This window comes from Dryobates pubescens, chromosome Z (assembly GCF_014839835.1).
Source record: "Dryobates pubescens isolate bDryPub1 chromosome Z, bDryPub1.pri, whole genome shotgun sequence".
Lineage (NCBI taxonomy): Eukaryota > Metazoa > Chordata > Aves > Piciformes > Picidae > Dryobates > Dryobates pubescens.
Genome location: NC_071657.1, coordinates 108,365,668 through 108,385,113, shown reverse-complemented (window position 1 = coordinate 108,385,113; position 19,446 = coordinate 108,365,668). Strand labels below are relative to the sequence as shown.

At 39.5% G+C, this 19,446-nt stretch overlaps 1 protein-coding gene across 9 annotated transcripts in view; it reads left to right on the top strand.

Moving 5' to 3' along the window:
• The window catches only part of MAGI2 (membrane associated guanylate kinase, WW and PDZ domain containing 2), a 675,431-nt gene that overhangs the window by 554,498 nt on the left and 101,487 nt on the right, over nt 1–19,446 (top strand). For 8 of the 9 annotated variants that reach the window (XM_054178157.1, XM_054178158.1, XM_054178156.1 and 5 more), the window contains one exon: nt 7,888–8,523. The exons of the other annotated variant lie outside the window; for it this stretch is intronic. In XM_054178157.1, the coding sequence (XP_054034132.1) occupies nt 7,888–8,523 (636 nt within the window). The remainder of the gene's footprint in view (nt 1–7,887; nt 8,524–19,446) is intronic. 9 annotated transcript variants of the gene reach the window in all.

The following is a 19,446-nucleotide window of genomic DNA, read 5'->3' as shown; positions in this document are numbered from 1 at the left end:
TCAGATTTTTTGGGAATGTATTTTATTCCTCTCCCCCCAAAAGTTAAATGCCTCTATTTGAATAGCTTTTATCACTATATGCAAAATACAGACAATATGTAAACAGTTTCTTCTACTAATCCACATCTGCCTGGTTGCAATTACATAATACATGCTGGTTAAGCACAAAAATTCTGAATAGGCATCTTTTTAATTAGACATGTGCATTGGGTCACAGTGGAATTAAAGTGGGTTCTAAGAAATTGATTGTACAAAAATGGCACCTGCTTACTCAGCAGATCTGGTTCTTGAGTAAAGTTGCAGGCACTTGTCTGTGTCACATCATTCTCTTGGTCCATGTAGAGGAAGCCAAGTTTGGAGTCAGTATGCTCAGCCCCTCCAATGACTGGGGCAATTTTTTGCCCCAGTTGACCACTTCAACCATGATGCTGTATGGAATGACTTTCCAATGTGACAAACATCTGGTTTACGTCTGTTGCTCAGGTTTTATTAAAAGGTAATTGTAAGCCTAACACAAGTCTGTTCTCCCAAGTAACAAGAGGAGGTGGCTGCAAGATGTGCATGTGGAGGTTTAGGTTGGATATTAGTTAGGAAAAACACAAGCCCTGGAACAGGCTGCCCGCGGAAGTAGTGGAGTCACCATGTAGATGTGGTGCTGAGGGACATGGTTTAGTGGTGACAGTTGGACTTGATGATCTTAAAAGTCTCTTCTAACCAACATGAACCTACAATTCTGATTCCAAGTTCAAGTGCCTGAATGCCTCAAAACACATTTTGATTTCACCTTTTCTTAGATTCAGTAAATAATATTTTTTGTAAAACTTTCTGTACAAGATGAAGACTGGGAAACAGTTGTTCATGGCAGTGTGAACAGAGATATTTTTGTGGCCTGTTCAGTGTTGTCACACAGAAACAATTGGTCCTGAAACTGTGTCTGAATGCAGAGGCAGGTGAGCATTATGTCTCATAGCAGCTCTTTTCATTCCCCTGTGGATGCCACAGTGCTATCGATCAGATAAAGTTGTTATAAACCTCTTAATAAAAAGGTGGGTTTTAAATCTAGCTCTCCAATCTGTAGCTGTGGTTATTATATGCATGTGCTTCTCCCCAGGTTGCATTTTTTATATATTTTAGCAGTTATTTAATTATGGTTTTATAAATAAATACATTAAAATTTTCCTGGCAGGTGTTTTAAGTATTTTACTATTAATATGGAGTAGCCATCTTACATAGCAATCCCCTGTAAAAATTATTCAGTCAATTTTTATTTTTTTTAAATATGGATAATTACCTAATGAGTGTAAAATAGGGACAGTGTTTTCAATGACCAATAGATATATCAGGCTACCATGAACTGTAGGGTCATAGGATCACAGAATGGTTTGGGTTGGAATGGACATCCAAAGGGCATCTAGTCCAACCCCCCTGCAGTCATCAGGGACATCCTCCACTAGAGCAAGTTGCTCAGAGCCTTGTCGAGCCCAACTTTGAGTATCTCCAGGATGGGGCCTCAAGCACCTCCCAGGGTAACCTGTGCCAGTGTTCCAGCACCCTCATGGTAATTAATTTGTTCCTAACATCCAGTCTAAATCTCCTTTAATTTCAAACCATTGCCCCTTGTCCTGTCACTGCAGGCCTTTGGAAACAGGTACAGGAAGGCTGCTATTAGGTCTCTCTGGAGCCTTCTCGTCTCCTAGCTGAACAACCCCAGCTCCTCTAAAACTTATGCCATGTAGATGTTAGCACCTAGAAATAAATTGGTCAGAGCACACAAAAAAAACCCCGGAGAATTCCTGTTTATGCAAAACCTTTTGAAATCTCTTACATCCAAAGAAATGCTTCTACCCATTCATAAGAAAAATTGTTTATTCACACACTGGCTTAACGTTTATGACAAATGGAAGGAAGCTAAGATTCAAAGTTTCAGAATATGATTTGGCTGCTACCATTTAACTCAATGTTCCCTTGTTGTTGTATAAATGTTCAGATCATCCCGATCATAGCTTCCAGGACAAGATGTAAGGAGGCGAAGACATTTATTACGCTATACAGCAAAGTTATGTAGTCTATCAGAAGGCACAGGTGTCACATCTTAATTGGTTATTTTCTACTGGTATGCATGTAATTAAAGCATACAGCAGGTTAAAATAACAAAACAATATTCTAACACATCCAACCGAACTCTGCCTAGATTTTCTTCTTCAGTTACAAAGCATTTACATTCTATTCCGAGTCACAGACTAAACATAGCCTTCTCTAATTCGAACAAAGGCAAATCTTCCTCATAGCCTTCCAAAGCTATCCGAAAACACCCTTCTCCTACATTCCCTCATGCTCTAGTTCATAGAATCACAGAATGATTTAGGTTGGGAGAGACCTCAGAGATTATCTACTCCAACCTGCACACCACAGGCAGGAACGCTTCTCAAATAGTCTCATATTGCTACTGGTACCTCTATGTGCACATATAAAAACTTGTTTCTAACAAATTTTCACCTCCTTCCACTATTGTTATTAAAATTATCTCCATGTTTCATATCTCACTGCAGAAAACATGCTAACATCTCCGAGTTTATTATTAATAGCCTACAGTGCCAGTAATCTTGCAGCACTTTGCAGAAAGGGAAGACAAGGTCGCTGCTGAGAAGTGACAGAAATAGCTGGTAATGACAGTAGATAGTGTGGGTGGGCAGGTGAAGAGAAAGCTTTGACAATGAGGTAATCATGTATTGCTAGATCTGAAGCTCATGCGAAGTGTGTGCAGGCAGAACTTAGAATATATAGCTGAGAAATGCAAGAGGGAATAAGTAATACTGGAGAAGTTAGTAGAGTTTACCTGGACTATAGATGCAGCCAAAAACAAGTGCAACCTGAGCCTTGCAGAGCTTTTGCTTCCTGTACTGTCTTACCAAACCATGGGCTGTTCTTAGCTCTATTGCTGTTGGCTTGTGCTGGCTGCAGGAAGGTGGCAGAGCTGCCTCTGACCCCCTGCCAGATCACATCCTTCTGGTGAATTTTAAGCACGTGAGCACAGATGTTAAGAGATAGATCCGAAAGCCATCAAAACAATGGAAAGATTTCTACTAAACTTTGAATGTAATTGTAAATTAACAACAAATATCTAATTTGCATTTCCCTCTATGCATTCAGACTTCCAAGTTTAAAGAATTGTAAATAATAATAAGAAAGGCAGTCAAGTGAGCAATTCAGGTCACTGAGGTTCCAAAACCATTCCATCCAGGACTGAAGCACAAGGAACAGCAAGAGTGAGAAATAAGCAGTGTTTATATACAAAGGTGGAAACAGGGCTAAGAAAATGAAGGATCTTTACCTGCTTGTGCAGGATGTGTATACAGACATTCTAGGGGTAATAAAAGCGTTGCAGAAGTAACTGGAGTCACTGCATAATGTAAGTTCTTCAGAAAGGAGGACAACAGAGCTGAAAGCATTACATGAAACATTAAGGTGGTAAGTGGGGAAATTAATCATGTCAATAAAATAGCTTCTGTTTTGATCAAGCACTTAAAGCATGAAAAAACTGGTTTTGCAGAATTAGTGCTTGCCCCAAATCCCCAGGATGTCAGACTTAGCTCTGCAATGTTATTGTAGAGAGGCATGTAAGTAAGAATCTGTCATTACAGCACATTGAGGCTCACAGACTTCCTCACCAGTCACTAAATTAACTAAAGATAGCAATAGTTTAGTGGTTTGTGGGTTTTGTTTGGTTTTTTGGTGGTTTTTTTGGGTTTGGGGTGGTTTTTTGTGTGTTTTGTTTGTTTGTTTAGGTTTTGGTTTTGTTTTGCTTTGAGATCAGCAAATAAAATGAAATAGTTGTTTAGCCTGGAGAAAAGGAGGTTGAGGGAAGACCTAATTTCTCTGTATAGCTACCTGAAAGGAGGTTGTAGTGAGGTGGGGGTTGGTATCTTCTCCCTAGTAACAACTCATAGGCCTCAAGTTGTACCAGGACAGGTTTAGGTTGGACATTAGAAGAAAGTTCTTCACTGAAGGAGTTATCAAGCACTGAAACAGGCTCCCCTGATAGGTAGTTGAATCCCTGTCCCTGGAGGTGTTTAGAAGAGGCAGAGATATTTTGCTAAGGGATGTGGCTTAGCACCAGACTTGTTAGATTTAGATAATGGTTGGACTCAGCGCTCTTAAACATCTGAACAACTGAAACAACTGCAATGATTCTGTGTTTTTATGATTTAGGCAAAACAAGGAATGGTCAGCAAAAAAGCTAATTGAAGAAGTGAAATAATCTGGGGCTTCATGAACCAAGATATGTAAATAGCTGGAGGGGAGATGCCAAGAAGATGGAGCCAGACTCTTTGGGTAATGCCCAGTGACAGGACCAGAGGTGATGGGCACAAACTAAAACATAGAAAGTGCCATCTGAACATCACCTTTCTTACTCAGAATGTGAACAAGTGCTGGAACAGATTGACCAGAGAGATTGCAGATTCTCCATCTTTGGAGATAGTCAAAAGCCACCTGGACATGATCCTGGGGAACTGCTTCTAGGTGAATCTGCTTGAGGAGGGGGATTAGACAACATGACCTCCAGAGGTCTGTTCCAATCTCAGCCATTCTGTGATTCTGTAAGCAAGTTCCAGTCATTTTAGTAGGTTTAATTCTAAAAGCCAACAAAAGTTTCATGCTTAATATAAATGTTCTGAATAACTTCAACTATACCCACTCACTGCAAAACTGTGATTTCTGGAGGCAGACTATGGCTTGCTCAGAAAATCAGTCAGGAATTATAAAGAGGATTGATATTATGCTTGTCCATATGCACCCATTATTATTAGAAACAGGAGGAGAGAACAGGCAGAAAAGATGCTAAAGGAACCTTTCAGGGAGTTTTCCTAAAGTAGAGAGGTTTTGAACTTTGCATTAGCACGGCACTGGCTCTGTAATGCTCTTAACATATCTCTCTTCCTACTAAATGGTGGTTCCTTCTCTCTGTGTCAGCAATGAGGAACTCTCAGCCTGGAAAATGAGTTAGATTTGGAGGAACTCCTACAGTCCAGAGATTAATTTGAAGGATTTTTGAAGTTAACCCATTTCATTCCTCCTTCATGTCTCATCATCTGAAACTTTCTTCCCAGTTTAACAGCACTGTAGCTGTTTCTCTGAGTTGAATTCAGAAACTCTTGCCTTTTTTCCCATCCCTTTTGACCTTCAGCTGTAAGTTCTCCATATGACAGTACAGCATTATGGGTCCCAAACAGCAGTTTAGCTGTGAGTGAATTACAGCTTCAGTGTGTGCCTGGACACAGTATTCATCTTATACCTCAGAAACCACAAAGACCTTAAAAAATGTTGATTCAGGCAATGCCGCAGAATTTTCTACTGTGTTATGAGGGATAATAAAGGGTCATTATATGAAGAGGGAGTTCTTACCCAACACCTTCTAATGCTCCATTTTGCCTGTTTAGTGACTGGGGAAAGCTGCTGCTTGTCCTGTTTATCTCCTGACTGCACTCCTTGTACACAACCTAATTTCTTGTCACTGGAGACCTATGTGCTCAAACGGTTTATCTTTTTTTTTATTTATTTTTTTAAAGGCATATTAAGTTTTATATCATGGATGATCTCTGGAGGCATTCAGAGCCCACCTGGATGCATTCCTGTGTGACCTAGTCTAGGTGATCCTTCTCTGGCATGGGGGTTGGATTCAATGATTTTTCAAGGTCCCTTCCAAACCCCTAATATTCTGTAATTCTTTACAAATATCTGAAGTGAAGAGGTGAAAAAAAACAGCCTTTTACTTGCCCCACACAATAAATGCATATTCATTTTGCACCCTGCTTAAATATTGCAAGAGAGGATTGAACAAACAGTTTGGTATCCTCCCACCACATATCTGCATTGACAGCACTCAGGGAAACAAGGACTGCATAGGTTGGAAATTTGCAGGGATACCGTTAAAGCATAAGCTACTGAAACAGAAGCATGCAGTGAAGAGGTTTCAGTTCAGCAGTATTAGTCCCATTGTGAGCAAGACAGCCTCACTGCTAACATGAAGCCAGGGATGAGAATGCAGGTAAGATCTTACTATACCAAGGCATGAGCAGATCCCCACGAATTATAGCCATTGCCATGGTAGTTTAGCGCAGAACATTCTCTCTGCCTTTTAAATTTTTACTTAGGAAAACTGTTTTACTCAACTGCCTGAGACCGAAGCGCGGGAGTTTTTTTACAGCATGGCCTATCAAGTGACCTGTCTGCTTTTGCTTAGAGTTTGTAATCTATTTGTGATGCACTTTGAAGACAATATTTGCTGTTCCTAAGGTTTCTGTGAGTAGCAGTCAAAAACATTTAAACAAGCTCTCAGCATTTTTCCCCTAGACACAGTCTGAAGAACTCTTTCTTTGAGTCACAATTTGTGCATGTGCAGTTAATTAGTGCCAGGTTGTCAGGCAGACTGATCGGTGGGCATTGACCGTTTCATTTTCACATTGAAGCAGCCTTTGCCTTTTGTTGTCACACAGAACAGCCCTTGCACTGGCATTTTGATGATCTCTTTTCCCCTTGGTGTGTTTGATTAGATCCTTTGATTGAAGTACTTGAAAGACGTAATTTCCTAAATGCGCTTGAAGCAATTCCCCACAAGCTGTCTTGTCTTCCCTAAATCGCTCTCATTTTGTTGCTGAATTTTCAAATACCATTACAAAATGTTGTGTTATGAGAGGTCAATTATTGAACTGTGCACCTCAGAGATGCCTCACGGCATCGTCTGTGTAAAGGATTTCTTATTCCTAATTAATGGTAGGATAATGAGATGATCTTCACTTAGTAAAATAACTTGTGGAATTCTCTAGCTAAACATCCTTCTTTGCTATAAAGATTCAGAATGTCTTGTTAAAGTGGAAACTGACTGTGGATCAGCAAATTGTTCTGAATATCTTTTGTATTGATAGCTCATTTTTATTTTAATGTGCACCTTAACATTACCATTAAAATATTTATGATTATAAAAATATAGATCCGTTCTACCAACAAGGAGGAACTTGAACTTTTCAGCAACAGAAGCTGGTAGATGAACAATACAGAGACCCATAAACAGCCTGTTGCCTTAAACTATTCTACTTTCGTATATGCTCCGATTGGAGCACGAGAGTTGCAGATGATGGTAAACCTGGTGCTTTTGGTTTTATATGACCAACTGCTTTAGCTGGAAATGTTAAATTGATATTCAGACATTGAGTTATTATACCTACCCATTAAATTGGTTCTGTCATTGTCCTTCAACTATCGTGGCTACAACAAAATGCTACTAGGCATCTCTACAATGTGCAAGATGCATTTTAGTTCATGCCTACAGCGGGAAATGACTGCAGTGGTCCTGGATGTCTGATGGCAAGTAATGACATTTAATAGAAACAGTCAATATCATGACCAGTGAGAAAAATACTTCCTTACACTGACGCATGAACACTCTTGCAGCCCTAGTCACTGATTGTTACATCCATGCGTGTTTATTGTCTGTTGCTTTTACTCGTCATCAAACAATGGTGTTTCTTGACAACCCTCAAAATTAACTGCCATTATGTCTTACAAAGAACTAATCTGTGGACTCCACTGAAAGGAGTGAAAAACGGGGAAGAAATGTTAAGAAAAGGTGTATGTCTGGATCCAGCTCAAGTTTCAAGCTGTGAGCTGCTAGAGAAAAAAGAAATAATGCTGTCATTGTCCATTTGTATTGCCTTAGCTTACAGAGAAATTTGACTCTTTTATGTCCCCACTATTTCAGCAGTATGCTGATCTAATTTATTTCAATTTTTAGTACAGTTCCATGTCATTTAAAAAATATATTGAATAGCCCTGCCTGTACAGTAACTGAAGTTGTCTCATGTCACTTTTTGTTTTCTCTCCTCTTTCTAGGTGATGTCATTGTCTATATTAATGAAGTTTGTGTCCTTGGACATACTCACGCAGATGTAGTCAAACTCTTCCAGTCTGTTCCTATTGGTCAGAGTGTCAACTTGGTGCTATGTCGTGGATACCCTTTGCCCTTTGATCCTGAAGATCCTGCCAACAGCATGGTGCCACCCCTTGCAGTAATGGAGAGGCCTCCGGTAGTGGTAAATGGAAGACATAACTATGAAACTTATTTGGAATACATTTCTAGGACTTCTCAGTCTGTTCCAGACGTAACAGATCGACCACCACACTCCTTGCACTCCATTCCAGCAGATAGTCAGCTTGATAGCACATTCCCACCACCTGCCCATGATGATAATGTATCAATGGCTTCTTCTGGGGCCACCCAAGCTGAACTCATGACCTTAACCATTGTGAAAGGGGCCCAGGGCTTTGGCTTCACTATAGCAGACAGTCCTACAGGACAGAGGGTGAAGCAAATTCTAGACATTCAGGGATGTCCTGGTTTGTGTGAAGGTGACCTCATTGTTGAGATCAACCAGCAGAATGTACAGAACCTGAGCCATGCAGAAGTAGTGGATATACTTAAAGAATGTCCTGTTGGAAGTGAAACTTCTTTGATTATCCATAGAGGAGGTAAGTTTGGAAAGTCTGTACAATTACAACAATGTGTGTAAAAGGTTCTAAACCGTAAGACATACATCTGCTCGCTGCATCTTGTGTGCTAAACTGGAAAGCAATTTCCATGTTGCGGGAGGTAACAATACTGGTTCTGGAAAAGTATGTCTGCATTTAATTATTCTAGGCAAAATCTAACAGTTTGTTGTACATTCCTTTTTGTGTTTTGAGTGTCAATGGTTCCACCTCTATATAAGGGCAAAACTAGAGGACTACCAGACCTTCACCTCACAATATGGTGTCTGCAGCAAACTCCTACAGTCTCAAAGAACTGCTGCAAGATTTAGATTCAATTGTACATACTGATTCATTAAGGTATATCCAAATCAGAGGAACCTATTCGCCCATTATGAGGTTACTGGGTTTGATAGCCATTGTGCCTCCTTTTTCTTCATCGTCAAAGTGGTGTACAGCAGTGGTTTTGTTTCTTTCTTAACAACCAAGAGCCATAGTAGATTTTTCCCAGCTTGGAAAAAAAAAAAAAAAAAAAAAAAGAGCTTAAAAAGCTTTTAGTAACTTAGGTTCTCTGACCAGCTTGACATGGGATGAATGTACACCACTGAAAGAGGAGGGTCAGGACTTGTCTATAAGGAAGCAGTTACAACAGAAGCATTAATATCTTGACAGTGAAAAGTAATTCATAGCTTTTAATATTTGAGCCAAAGAATCTGGGTGGTCTGAGAGGAGCATCCATCACAATTTATTGTTACCTCAAGTGCACGATGATTGAATTTCTTTAATTAAAGATATTTGTTCCTCTAAAGGTATTCATACATCACTGGATGTACATTACTGTATGCTTCAAAAGAAAAAAAATACGATTCTATACAAAAATACTGATTTCTTTTCTTCTGAAGGGAAGAGGTTGGGATGTGAAATTTTGGTATCTGTATATGCCAAATGTTTGTTGTTAGAAACACTATAGATCCTTAGAACAAGGAACACGGTAGCATTTTATCAAGTTGCAGAAATAATAAAGATATTTATAACTGTAGATTAACATAGTCAATCAAATAAGTTACATATCTATATTTAAAAGAACAATTTATAAGAGACTGACATTTCTCTGAAGTGAAACTAAATTAAGTGTGAGAAGTAAAGGCTAATTGGTGTCACTAAAATGCTAGATTAAGTTAATTGTTGCAAAGGTCCTACTATTAAATCTGTTTTTATTTAACATCTGTTAAGAATCTGGAACACTGGAGTAACCAATTCTTCTGAAGATACTGACAAAAGGGTTAATGTAACCCCAAAAGATAGGATAGTATTTTGAAAATCACAAGCTAATCCCCCTCTAGAGGAAAAGAATTCAGGACACCAAGCTTCAGAGAGAAGTGAAGTGTGAAATCCAGTATGCTGAACAAGCCTGGGTAATAATAGACAGCAAAATATCTATTTCAGTAATCAGTGCAGGACAATAGTACAAAATCCCTGAAGCAGCAATGTACTCAAGCTCATGAGGATGATTCCTCTCTCTCAAGAGAATTTCTTCTTAGAGCATCGATTCATGATCAAAACAAGTTGCTCAGCACAATAGTTTAACAAGTTCTGGTGCATTAACTAAGCTGTGATTCTTTTTCACACATCACTCTGGCAGATAGGAGATATGCACTGAGCTCAACCCTCAGTAAAAGCAGGAAAAACTTAGACCATCTTTTGTCAGATGAAAAACTGAGGTACTGATAGGTACCGTGGCTCAGCTGACATAAAATACTAGACCCAAATACAGTTCTTGAGTCTTAACCCTCTTGCTAGAATGGGGAATGGTTGCTTGCTTTAGAGAATACAGAGAAGAAAAAGAGAGCATGTTTTGTTTGTGATAAAACAATGACTAAGACTACAGCAACTATTTGTGATTAAACTTAATGGGATGATACAGAACAAATGGAACTTTACTATTGGGAATTTCTGTACATTAGAAATAAGGAATGTACCTTACTGCCAGGTTGTTTGAAAAGAAGGAAAGGCTTGTTTGTTTGAGTGATTCCGAAGGAGTGAGAAAATACAGTATACTGCGCCTGAGAGATGGCTAAATCAGAGCTTAACTGAGAACTGGTTTAAGGTGACAGCCTAGGGGGGGGGTTAATAAATTCATAGGAAAAGGGAATCCCTGTGAGCAAATATGCATCTGTAATGGTGTCACTTGGTGTCACGTCTCCTTCTGTAGTCCGTATGCAGACATCGGCCTTTCTAGGGTGTAGTTCATGTCATTCCAATGTAGGTGTTTCAGATAAGTCAGATCTATCCTTAAAGTGTTTATTCTGCTTGACTACTATGAAAGCAATTGAGAGTGGCTGGTTCAGATGTACATGGCTGTCCCAAACATTGTGAATAAGAAACGGATCATAGGTTTGGACATGTGAGATAGTTTGAATACAAAACAAAATTCTGGCACTTAAAGAAACCTGCTATGATTCTAAAATATTTAGCCTGTGGCACCAGTAAAGCAAGGCATACATTCTCATTACTCATGGATCCAGTTTTTATTTTATGTTGTGTAATGACACTTGAAGGATGCCATCCTTCTCCATCATTACCCGATGCATGCTGTCTTTAGCATCTCATTTTTAAGATTAAGATCAAAGAGTTAAGATTAAGATTCCTGCCTGTGGAAGAGGAAGAATGTGTTTTGCATAAGGTTGTGTGTTGCCTTGTAATATATTCGGTCTCCAATATGAATATGGCCTGTCTGCATAGTTGACTGTGGCAAATCTGTGTTTGTAAGTGACTTACTTTCTCTCTTCCAGCAGTCATATGTATATTGTAACCAAGAAACAGACTGACATTAGATGAGATGTATTTTCACTATAGAAGAAAAGAATCGTAGACAGGAAAAAAAGCTTCTCTCATATGCACATGGTGTTCATGCTACAGTGTTCAGAAAGCCATTGTCCCTCAAGCTTAAGGGGTAAATGGCCAGAGTATGCTGTGGGAGTACATCTGCATGTTTCAAAAAGATAGAGGCAATAGCACTACTCAGATTTAGAGAGGCCTGTCTGCACTAGGACCAAACTGAGACTTGCCATGGGGTACAACCCAACTGGAGGAAGTCCTCCTGAACTTGTACTTCACTCATTTTAAAATTTTTGAAGCAGAAGTACTAATTTCTTTGCCTGTTAAAAGAAAAAATCATGGAGAAAATATAATTGTAAATCTAAGAAAATACTGAGCAGGACTTGGTTAGGTGACAGCTAGGATATTGTAAGTCTAGAGATCTTACAATCTTTTGATTTATTAATCAGGTTCTTTGCTAAACACAGATGAACTGCCTAGTCAGGTGTTCTTTGCATCCTTCTTTACTGACCAGCAGTTTCCATTAATTACTATAAGCTGAAAAAATTATTTATACTGAAAAATTAAATAATGAAGTGAAAGATGGTGGAAAAGATAAAGTTTAAAAAATTAAAAGGAAAATACATGGGGGAAAAAAAGAAGGGAAGAACAAGATACACAAACAGATTTAGCCCTTTTCAGCTTTGCTTCAGCTTTCACACTTCATCCTCAGCTTCTGCAGCAGGCTGCATTGAGTATAGGCTGCTGAAATAGTGTGGAAGAGCTATCAAAAATCAAACTTTCTGAATGCTGGTAGAGCAAAAATTCTGCATTAATCCAGAACTGCTCTGAAAACAAGCACTAAGTGATTGAAGCAGTGTGTAGCAACTTTGTGTAAAGCAAAATATTCACTCATTAGGACATCAGAAATTGGTTTTGGAATATTATACTGAGTTATCCAAGTGTCTGACATATGCCATCTCTTTTGGAAGGTATCTCTTTTTTTGGTGTATGAACCTGCAGACAGCAGCACAGCCCTAGAAATGTTCCTATCTGGACAAGAACTGACACATTCCAATGCAGATCCATCAAGACTATGTATTAAATACAGTTGTAAGGAAATCTGAAGACAGGCTAGGACTGGTTCATGAAGCTATGGCAACTCCTAAATGTGCTGTGAGTGAAATGCAAAACGTGGGAGCCTGACAAAGTTCTTAAATTAGACAGCTGTTTTATAGTGGTGGAATCCAAAGTTCCTACTTTAGACAGCTATTTCATAGTGGTGGAATCCAAGCAAGCTCTGAGAGACTGAGGCTGTCAGAATGAAACAGAGCCAGAGAACTGCCACACTGTTTAATTGTTAGCTCACTCCTAGCATGGGACTGGAATAAGCCAGCATCCAGTTCCACCCTGACAGGATACGGGAGACAGCATGGGCCACATGCAGTGCACAAGCAGTCAAGATGAGGGGGCAGAATTTAATCATGCAGACAACTGTACATCACATGAAGCATCAGCAATTTCCAAAACAGCCAGAAATTAATGAATAATCCTAGCTTCTCAAATTGAGCAGAGTACAATTAAAGGTTACCTTTTCATGGACTACTCTCAGATTTACCTCTCCACCACAGAGATGAAATATTTTTTTTTCCAGGCTTCCTATAAGATGTCTTCCACTTCCTCCAGTCAGGAAAGCTCATACTTTTTTCCTCCAAATTGTCCTCTGTCTTGGGAAAGTTGCACAAGGTAAGGCTCCAGGCAGCACTATCGTCCTGTTAACACTAGTCTGGCCCAGGCAGTTTTGATCTCCTGGTTCCATGACCTCAGAGCCTACCAAGAAAAACTCTAGAGTTTGACCCTGCTTCTGCAGTTCTTCATTCAAAATATTAAAAGAGTATGTGGTGCAAAGTGGAGATCTCATGGCTTGTTCATCTGCAGCTCGGGACTTTCTAGTGAACAGTGCTGAGAGTTTGAGGAAATTGTTAGGGGGATGGTGTGGGGTTTTGATTTGGTACTAATGGAGGTTTTCTCTAATCCTACTGTTGCTAGTCTTTCACATTCCTGAGTCATTGGTATATTTTTCCTTCCAGTCACTTCCTAAAGGAGCCCAGTCCTGGTTTAACTGTTTCTTATGGGTACTCTGTATGAGCTTACTTTGTTCATGAAGGTATGCTTCTTTCTGGTGTCTCTGACACAGGGTACTGGGAGATAAAGATCTGATATCTCTCCTGCTTTCTGCTGCTGATTCCTTTTCTTCTACTTCTTGAGAGTATTCTAATGTTGGCAGGAACTTAGGTCTATCCAACAGATACATTTTTAGCCCTGCTGTGTTTTGGAGTGTCACATGTATCTATTGTTTGAGAGGGACATTTCATCCCACAAAGGGAATGTGTTTATGAACCTAGGGCCCATTTGATGTGAACCAAATGAACCACCGACACCTAGAAATCAGTGAAGTAAACTTCTGTGCAATATGTTGCTAAAACATCCTCTTTCACTTTCTCTTTCCAATTCACCAAATCATTTTGCTTTGCCATCTCCATATGAAGTGCTCTGTTGTTCCTTCGTCTGTCTACTTTAAAACCAGAGGAAAACAAAGGTTTATAGCTGACCTTTTTTCTTTCCATCTCAAAATTATGAGCTTTTATATGACATCTTAAGTTAAACTTTCTATAGCCTGAATTCTCTGTAATCATCTCCTTCTTGTGATGGCTTTTGAGTTGTTTCTTTTTTTTCCCCCTTGTTTTTGTTGCTGTTCTGGAGTTATGCCAGAAATATTTAAGGATCAAAAACATTGTGATTCATGCTGCATTATCCACTTCACTGATTTTGCTGTTAGATGCCATGTTATCCGTTCCCTACTCCTAACCTTAGCCCCTTGTCCCTTCCTCTCTTCCCTAAGTGCAAGATGTTTTCATAACAGTCTTTCATAAGGGCAGCTGTCTTGCCTATGTCATTTCCAGAAATAAAATATCTGGAAAAATTTAGAAAATACTGTTAGCTTGCAAGAAACTCCTGTTATATTAACAAAACCCCTGGAAGCACTGCCTTCCAGATTCAAGCCATGTCTCACCTTACAGAGTACTTTTTTAGCTGTGAGCTATGTAATGTCCTAGTTACCTTCAAATTATTTGCATCTTTTTTTTTGTCCTACACATCGAGACTGTTTTATAATTTGGAGTAATTGGAAATATTCTTTAAGCATCTTGTTGTAATCATTTAGTATAACATCTATTTTAATAAATATTTTACATGTTATAGCAGGTAAACTAAAAAAATAAGTTACAAGTATAGCCTTGTTTATGAAGGGATTCAATGTAAATCTGACTAGAAAGAGAAATGGTCATCTATCAGTAGCATATGGATTGACAAATCTATCATGGCAGGAGTTGTCCTAAAATTCACATGAATGAGACTTTCTCATCTTTTCTCATACAGAATCATAGAATGGTTTGGGTTAGAAGGGACCTCCAAAGGGCATCTAGTATAAACCCATGAAGTCAGCAGGGACATGTTCCACTAGATCAGGTTGCTCAGAGCCTTGTAGAGCCTGACGTTGAATATCTCCAGGGATGGGGCCTCAACTACCTCCCTGGGTAACCTGATCCAGTGTTCCACTACCCTCATGGTGCAGAACTTGCTCCTAACATGAAATCTAAATAGTTTCTTCTCTAATTTCAATCCATCGCCCCTTGTCCTATCACTGCCAGCCTTTGGAAACAGTCCCTGTGCAACCTTCTTGTAGGCCCCTTTCAAGTACTGGAAGGCTGATACTAGGACTCCGTGGAGCCTTCTCTTCTCCAGGCTGAACAACCCCAGCTCCCTCAGCCTGTCCTCATAGCTAAAGTGTTCCAGCCCCCTGGTCATTTTCATGGCCCTCCTCTGGATCCACTCCATATGTCCTTCTGTGCTGAGGACTTCAGATAGCTAATTAGCAGTGGAACAGTGCAATTGCTTCCATATTTCTGAATAAAAGTAAAAGAAACCATAGACTTCCTTAATGAATATGGATTCTTGATAAAATAGACATCAACAATAGTTAGTAGCTGTTACACTGTATTAATGGAAGTAGTCCTAATTTCATTGTGTTTCAAAGTGGTAGTTTTACAGGTTTGCTGCTTCTTTCTTAGTAATGTTTGTGCACTGGGTGGTACATTTGTGGACAGTTCTGCAAAGCATTAGATAAGTCTTTTTTACTTATATTGCATAGAAGGTTTTAAATGGCTATTAGCAAGCATTTTGTTTCACTTATATTATTGGTGACACTGTGTTCTAATGTAGGCTTATATAATATGTATTAAAGTTAAACAGTGCTTATATTAACATTTATGGGGACACTTCTCCTAGGGGTGTGTTTGCATTAAGAGGACTCGGTTTGCACTCTGGAGAAACACATCCCTTTAGAAACCCTTTCAGCCAAAGGATAGACAAGTGAGTAGACTCAGATTCTTATCATTGCGTGTCCTAAAGTGGTAATCTCTGTTGTTCCAGAGGCTATTTTGCTGTTCAGTTCTTATGCCAAGCATGAGGTTACATACAGTAGGCAGTCAGACATTATTATTAGGTCTACACAGAGGCTTGCCCTGCACCTAGGCTGTGTGCAGAGCTGCAGGAATTCTGCCTTCAGGACAGGCAGCTTCTTCGCTGTTAAGGAGTGCAGGACACATTCATGTCCACTAGCTAAGATCACGTCACTTTAGAATCTCAGAGATCTACTGGCAGCACTGCGGACTGATTTCAGTCTTTCTGCTATTAATGGATGAATTAGTTGAGGAACAGTTTGTTTGAGAAACCAGACATTTTGGCTTGCCCACACTGGAATCTGGCCAGACCAGAGAAGTGTCTCCCCTGTTACTGCAAGCAGTTTTATCAGAAAACTAATGGGGTTGTCTTGTGTATCTCAGTGAACTAGGTTTATTTCCTAATTGTCCATAGTCAAGGCTCTGAGTGAATCTGTCCTTCCTCAGAGGAGATCTGGGTGAGATCCCTCATAAGGAGAGAGAACCACAGACCTAGACTTCCCAAAAGTAACATATAACCTGTGCTTGTGTACTAAAGCATGTCTGAAGTTTAGTCTAAATGTGTTGAACAATGTTGCTGTTGGTTCAGTATAATGTTATGTCCTGTTAAAGAAAAATTTGTTGGGTTGCCAAACCTGTTGTCAAAGTACATTGTGTAGACTTTGTGGCATGGTGATCTGTACTAATAGTGCAATATTTAATAGTAATAAAGTAAGCTAATACACTATGAAACAAGTGAGTACATGATCTATTGTGCTACAGACACAAGACACAGCTCTGGGGAGATTGTCGTATTGAAATACTGTGTCCTGTTCTGGGCCCCTCAGTGCAAGAAGGACCTCAGGGAACTGCTTGAAAGAGTCCATCACAGAGCCACAAAGATGCTGAAAGGAGTGGAACATCTCTCTTGTGAGGAAAGGCTGAGGGAGCTGGGTGCCTTTAGCTTGGAGAAGAGGAGCCTGAGGGGTGACCTCATTCATTTTTATAAAGATGTGAAGGTCAGTGTCAGGAAGACAGAGCCAGGCTCTGCTGCATGATGTCCAATGATAGGACAAGGGGCAACAGGTGCAAGGTGGAGCAGAGAAGGTTCCACATGAACACAGGGTAAAACTTTTTTACTGTGATGGTGACAGAGCCCTGGAGCAGGTTGCCTAGAGAGGTTGTGGAGTCTCTGGAGACATTGAAAACCTGCCTGGATGCATTCCTGTGTGACCTGTTCTAGGTGATGCTGCTCTGGCAGGAGGGTTGGACTCGATGATCTTTCAAGGTCCCTTCCAACCCCTAACATTCTGTCATTCTCCAATTCTGTGATCGTCAAGCACTTCCTAAACCACTTAAAAGAGACATAAAACTCTCTTGGCTCCTACAGTTTGCCTATCCAGTAAAAACTCAGCAACTAAATTAGTCTCCTAGATGAGGTATTTCTCCCTAAACAATTCTTTAAGCCATTTTTCTTTACATTCTTCAGAAGGGAAGGAAGGCTTTAACAATGACTACATTTGTCCTCTAGGAACAGTGCTCGACTTACTAATTTTTTAATACACCAAGAGCATGCATTTATTAAAGACAACATATCCCTTCTGGGGAAGCTGTTGGGTGACTCAGAATTAAAACGCAATCAAAACCAACACCAGAATACACGCACCTTTGCTGTGTCACCTTCAGATTACAGTATCAAAAAGGACATGGAAGCCAAAGCTGTCAGGCACAAACTCTGAAAGCGGACTCCTAAACCAGATTCCTAAATTGCTTTCCAAAGCCAGATTTGTCATAATTGGAACAGTATTTCAGTGTATACAAGAAACTTCCTGACTTTGTTTTTGTACCTTTTGTTGCCATTAGCTAAAAGAAGGCAAACTTTCTGTGCACATGTTCCTAGGGTCACCTTATTTTCTGAGTATACTTCAGTTAGGTGCCAATTATATTGAACAGACTTTTTTCAGAAAACATTTTCTCTAATGTAAGCATTTCTTATTGCACTTCATGTGTTCAAGAGAGAGGACTTCCAAAGATCCTGTGATAATTAGAAAAAGACAAATAAAAGCAGAACCTTTGAATAAGAAAATATTTTAATGATCTTAATGAAATTCAATTTAGACATGAATCTCCATTTCAGCAATGAGTTGTTTTTCTCCCTACCAAAAAATCGGCTAATATTTTAAAAGGAAAGTGATGCTGATATAGCAGTAATAATAAAACATTTTTTCTTTCTTAAAGACTAAAAAAAAGTCTTTAATATTTGTGGGATTAGTTAATATCATACAAAGGGTTTGCTGATTATGGGAAATTTCTGCATATATTTCAGTAGCTCAACTACTTTTGTCAATACAAAGTGAACATCTTTTTCTTTACTATCTGTGTAAAATAGCTTCTGTATCGTAAACTACTTGTTCTCAGTAAATGTGATCTTAGGCATTTGGGGTCACGCGGTGCCTCTAGTGCAGTATAAATGAGTACTCGTCTCTCTGAAGTAGCACAGGAGACAGGAGATCAGTGGAGGAACTTGCTCCTTTTCATTTTGTAAATAGTGAGATAGTGTAGCAGAAGATCCTGCTTTTAAGCCTCGTACTAGTTAACGTGCGATGTTCTCAAGAATGTAATGTTCTCAGCTTGTAACCAAAACAAAGGATGCTATCATTACATCAGTAGGAAGTCCTAGAGCAGTCCAGACAGCAGTCTGTAAGAAGAAAAATTCACAGGGCGTTGATCTGTGGCCAGTGAGAGACAACAAATGTGACACAGCCAAAGGCAGTTGTCTCCATCCAATTTTTATTCTGCTTCAGTACCTTTATCTGTGTCATAGTCAGGTCCTTCCTCAATTTGTATCTTTATTGCTTGTCATTCTGGCTCCTTCTTCCTTCGTTTGAGCAATGCAGATAATCTGTCATTCTTGAATGTCATCCCAGTCTTTGAACTTAGCCTTACTTTGAGCAGGAGGTTGGACTCCCAACAGTCCCCTTCCATCTAAACACTTATATTATTCTGTGGTTCTCCACCTCTTTCATGTTTGGAGGCCCAAGGGGCTAAAAGAAAGGGTCTCTGACTGAATGTAGTAAATCACTATCTGGATCATTTTAAACTTCTTCCACAGTACTTCTCAGAGAGAAAGAGAAGTTATTTACATAGCACTCTTGAGACATCTCAGTGGCTTGTGGGACGGACTCCAAGGGCGGAACCGCTAGATGATATTATCCAGCCAGTATTCACTACATGGACATCAACTACAGCAATTATTTCTACTAAGTTTAATCTTAATTAATCAAGAGATTAATCTTGTAACTTGCTCACTCTAGACCAGATTTCCAACTTTATCCAGCTTTTTATCCTAATAGAAGCAGTTAGGATGGATTGTGTTAAAAGGAGAACCAGCGGTTTCGGTCCAAAATGACCCCTTGGAAGGCATGGCAGGTAACTGTGAGTATGCATTTTTACACCTCCTTAGAGGCAAAGAAATTAAAACTATTTTACATGGTACATACTTTAGTCTGTCTCCACAGCCTTGCCTCTCAATACCTGCAGCCGCATTCAGCTCAGCAGTTGTTATGAGAAATCCTGTGAGACAGTTACAGGGCAGGCTTCCTCTGAACTG